General features: G+C 42.4%; 1 protein-coding gene across 1 annotated transcript; it reads left to right on the top strand.

Moving 5' to 3' along the window:
• Nucleotides 1-2,784: 2,784 nt before the first annotated feature.
• On the top strand, nt 2,785-3,723 carry CCDC166 (coiled-coil domain containing 166). The gene has a single exon (XM_076363674.1). It carries the CDS (start codon nt 2,785-2,787, stop codon nt 3,721-3,723), a length of 939 nt encoding a protein of 312 aa, XP_076219789.1.
• Nucleotides 3,724-4,645: the final 922 nt, after the last annotated feature.

Raw genomic sequence — 4,645 nt, 5'->3', positions numbered from 1 at the left:
GGTTTCTGGGATGCACTGATGATAAATTCCTGGCACAGGTGATCAAGGAGCTGAGAAGGAGAGGCACTCTCCTGGACCTGATACTTACAAACAAGGAAGTACTGGTTTGGGATGTGAAAGCTGGGGATAGCCTTTGCTGCAGTAACCACAAGATGACGGAGTTCAGGATCCTGAGAAAAGGGAACAATGCAAACAGTAGGATCAGAATCCTGGACTTCAGAAGAGTAGAGTTTGAGCTATTCAGGGATCTGCTTGGAAGACTCCCATGGGAGATGGTCCTGGAGAGAAGAGGAGTCCAGGAGACCCGGTTGGTTTTCAAGGAGCACCTCCTCCAATCTCAAGAATGGTTCACGCCAATAAGGAGGAAGTCAAAGAAGGGTGGCAGAAGGCCTACACCAAAGACCAAGATGCTCCTTACAAAACTCAAATGTAAAAATGAAGCATACAAGAGGTGGCAGCAGGATCATGCAGCCCAGGAGGAATACAAAGACACTGTCCAAGCGTGCAGGAACTGTGTTAAGAAAGCCAAAGCTCATCTGGAATTGAATATGGCAAGGGATGTGAATGGCAACAAGAAGGGCTTCTACAGGTATATGAGCAGCAAAAAGACTACTAGGGAAACATGGCCTCTTAGCTGAAAGGGGCAGGGGACCTAGTGACAAAGGATGCCAAAAAGGCTGAGCTACTCAGTGCATTCTTCGCATTGGTCTTTACTGGTAAGACTGACCTTCCAGAATCCCAGGTCCCTGAGGCCAGGGAGAAAGTCTGGAGCAAGGAAAACTTGCCCTCAATGGAGGAGGATCAGGTTAGGGAACATTTAAACAAAGCGGACATACACAGTTCTCCATCCTTGGAGATATTAAAAACCTGACTGGACACAGTCTTAGGCAACCTGCTCTGGTTAACCCTGCTTTGAGCAAGGGGCTGGACTAGACAATCTCCTGAGGTCCCTTCCAGGCTCAAGTATTTGGTGTTTCTGTGAATCTGTCCTATCAGTGATGAATGAATAACACTGAGCGGGATGTATCAGACCAGAATTCTTACACACATAGTGTGAAGCGGTGTCTATTTGTACACAATGCAGACGAGCTGAAGCAGGATGTGTGCTAGAAAGGCATTTCCAGTCAAGGACAAAAGAATGTGGCATAGTGCTTCCACTGCAAACCACCCCGGCTACCCCCGAGTATGGACATGATCTGCCCACCCAAAAAGTCCCTGAAACCTTGAGAGTTTAAAAATAAACCCAGGTCATTGTATTTGACCTGCTATGCAGTGCTTTTTCACATACCTACCACAGGCAATAAATACATAGTGTACTGCAGAAACACAAATAGATTATCTATGATAATATCGTGCTTTGCAATCATTTGACCAGTATAAATAGGAAATGACACAGGCAGAAAGAGAAGCCTCTCATTCGGCCTTAATTAAACTGTCTTTATTAAAGGACTGTTATCTTCTCAGCAAGAGAGAACCCAGACAGAACAACTCCTAACAGCACAGAAAACCAAGGCATCAGCTTGGATACCGATGTTCTCTGATAGAGCTGTAACATCTTTCTCATAAGAGAGTAAAACATTTTGCCTTAATTTGGCCAAAACACCAAAGCAAATTTCAAGTTACTCACCTATAACAAAACCAAAATAGAACACAGATAAAGCAGCCCAGATGAATAATCTCCAAATGAATAATCCAGTGTGATCTCAACAGATGCTGAATTGATGTTCAGCCCATAAAGTTCTGTACGTATCTCCCACCCACCATCTCTGAGGGGAGAATGCAGTCCTAGGCAACTGGGAAGATCACATCTGCATGGCACATTCAACATTCCATCAAAATCCATGGCACACATTCCATGGCCAGATCTGGGAGGATGCTTCTTTAGCCATTATCCCCTCTATGGTCATCCTTTCACTCTCTCTGTATTCATAAATAGTTATCTGTGTCATATCTCAAATGACATTAAGATGATGTCCAAGAAGATATTAGTTTTTGTTACCTCAGGCAGTGGAAGGATAAGAACGCAGTCACTCTCCAAAGCGAGTAAATACCTTGATTGATCATTGAAACCCTAGGTTAAAACTGGTTGCAACAGTTCCTTTTCTGCTCTCATTTCATAAGACAATACTGACTTAACTTTCTAAATCCAGGAAAAGGATGCATCTGTCTCTTCAAATACAAATACAGGAATCTAACTTTAATGGAGGAATGGGGCTTAATCTGTACTACTGTCCACAACATTTTCTACAGGTAGCTTCCAGTCCAGCATGATAACTTAGCAGTTATATTTTAGAATTTGCTTTATGAATTTGTAAGTTTCAGGCATGCCTCTATTAGCACTTCAGTACTTACTTGCTGCTGAAGTTTTATGGACAAGATCTACTGCCTACAGAAAGACAGTGCACAATGTACAGCTGTAATAATTTGCCAGTGGAATTTGACTTTGTACTCCAAACTACAGAAATAACACAACATTATACGACAAAAAAGACATCTTTAAAATATGTGTATTTTTAGATTAGCAGAACTACTTCTTCTCAGTTAACTAGGAATGTAAAAATGCAAATGCACATATGTGCACGTGTGCTTCAACTCAAGACATAGGCCAGACATGAAAAATTTTAGGTCAAACATTTTAGCTGCCAGAATAATCAGTTGAAAACATAAGAGGGCATGACTGGGGAAAAAAGCAACAGTCATACATGTGGCATAAATGCTCGCTTAGAATTTGTGATTTTTCATTCTGTTACAGTTTGCCAGAGTTTGACACCCCCAGTGTGGAATATGGCATCTAATACAAAGCAGATGAAACAAGACACCACGCGTGCTGGGAAAAATAAGCAAGGAGTAAGAACCAAGAATGGAGATATATCCAAAGGAATAAGTGACATGGAAATACTTGTCAAAGAGAGGAAATCGTACTTGCAGAAGGAATACAAGATTCTCACTGAACATATGAACACATACATGGGAAGAGTGGAGCATTTCCTGCAGGAAAATAAATTCCTAGAAAAGGAGGCCCAACGGAATCAGGAAGAGAGCAATGCTTACCTCTCTTACATAACAAAACACAGCCAGAAGTGCCAGAATCTGATAATAACATTAAATGACCAGAATCACACTGACCTGTCTCAAGTCTGGATGCAGAAAGAGAAGCTAATCTCACAGTATACAGAAAAAGAAGAGGAGGTAAGGAGCTCTCTGATGAATATGGAGACAAAGTACTCTCTTTTGAACAAGGAGGTTGAAGACCTGCAGACTTTCGAAGATCCATCTGTTCAGCTGGAACAGATGAAAAAGATTAAAGAGCTGGAGAAGGAATTGTTGGTCACAAAGATACAGCATTCAGAGGAAATGCACAAAATCAAGAGCAGATTTCTGCAGGCCAAGGCTGACTGTGAGATGGACTTTCATCAGAAGATCCAGGTTCTCACCAAGAGAGCAGAAGCAGCAGCGATACAATCTCTAATTCAGCATATCAAACAAGTAAAAGCAGAGAATTGGCATCTGCGCCAGGAATTGCTCAGACTCATCCAATACTCAAAAATCCTTAAAGAAACCAAAGTTCAACTGAAAGAGCAGCAGCAGCAGCTTCTTCGGGAGAACCAATACACTCAGGACATGGCACACATGCGCCACTGGTTACACCAGCACGAGGCACACAATGCAAACAGCAAAACCTACAGCTCTCACAGCCTGTTCAGATGTGTCCCATTAACCTAAAAAAACCCACTTCTCCACTCCTCACTCATGCCAATGTATCAGTAGACATAGCTGGACTGTCAGCTGTTGCCACTATTAGGTAACAGAGTATGCAGAAGTAAATGTTCTGTGGGTGGATGAAAAGACTGATTTACATAGCTCACACTCAGCATGCAATCCAGACAACAGATCTTAAAAGTAACCTCAGCTTTAACTTTCATGACATCTGTATTAAGACAGTTGAAACTGCAATCCCTTCATGTCCCAAAATAAACAATGACATTTTCTCTTTGAGATCAGACTTTGATGTTTCATTAATTAGTAATTTTCCATGGGCAAATTATATTCTTAGACATAGTGAGCCAATCTCTATATAACTTTTCATTGCAAACTACATCTACTGATACCGTATGTCCTGGTTTCGGCAGGGATAGAGTTAATTTCCTTCCTAGTAGCTGGTACAGTGCTGTGTTTTGGATTTAGGAGGAGAACAAAGTTGATAATGCACCAATGTTTTAGATGTTGCTAGGTAATGCTTACACTAGCCAAGGACTTTTTAGTTTCCCGTGCTCTACCGAGAAGGCTGGAGGTGCACAAGAAGCTGGGAGGGGGGCACAGCCAAACTGGCCAAAGGGACATTCCATACCATGTGACGTCATGCTCAGTACATAAACTGGGGGAAAGCTGGCCGGGGGGGGCCGCTGCTCGGGAACTGGCTGGGCATCGGTCGGCAGGTGGTGAGCAACTGCACTGTGCATCACTTGCTTTGTGTATTATCATTATTATTATTACATTATTATTATTACATTATTATTATTATATTTCAATTATTAAACCGTTTTTATCTCAACCCATGAATTTTTCTCACTTGTGCTCTTCCAATTCTCTCCCCAATCCCACCGGGGGGGGGGGGGGGGGGAGTGAGCGAGCGGCTGCATGGTGC

This window comes from Aptenodytes patagonicus, unplaced genomic scaffold, assembly GCF_965638725.1.
Source record: "Aptenodytes patagonicus unplaced genomic scaffold, bAptPat1.pri.cur scaffold_77, whole genome shotgun sequence".
NCBI classification, from domain to species: Eukaryota; Metazoa; Chordata; class Aves; order Sphenisciformes; family Spheniscidae; genus Aptenodytes; species Aptenodytes patagonicus.
Note: the sequence above shows the minus strand (reverse complement) of the source record. Positions and strands in the feature narration are given on the sequence as shown.

Coding starts and splice junctions, on each gene's coding strand:
- CCDC166 (XM_076363674.1), top strand. CDS start 2,785: ATGGCATCTAATACAAAGCAGATGAAACAAGACACCACGCGTGCTGGG.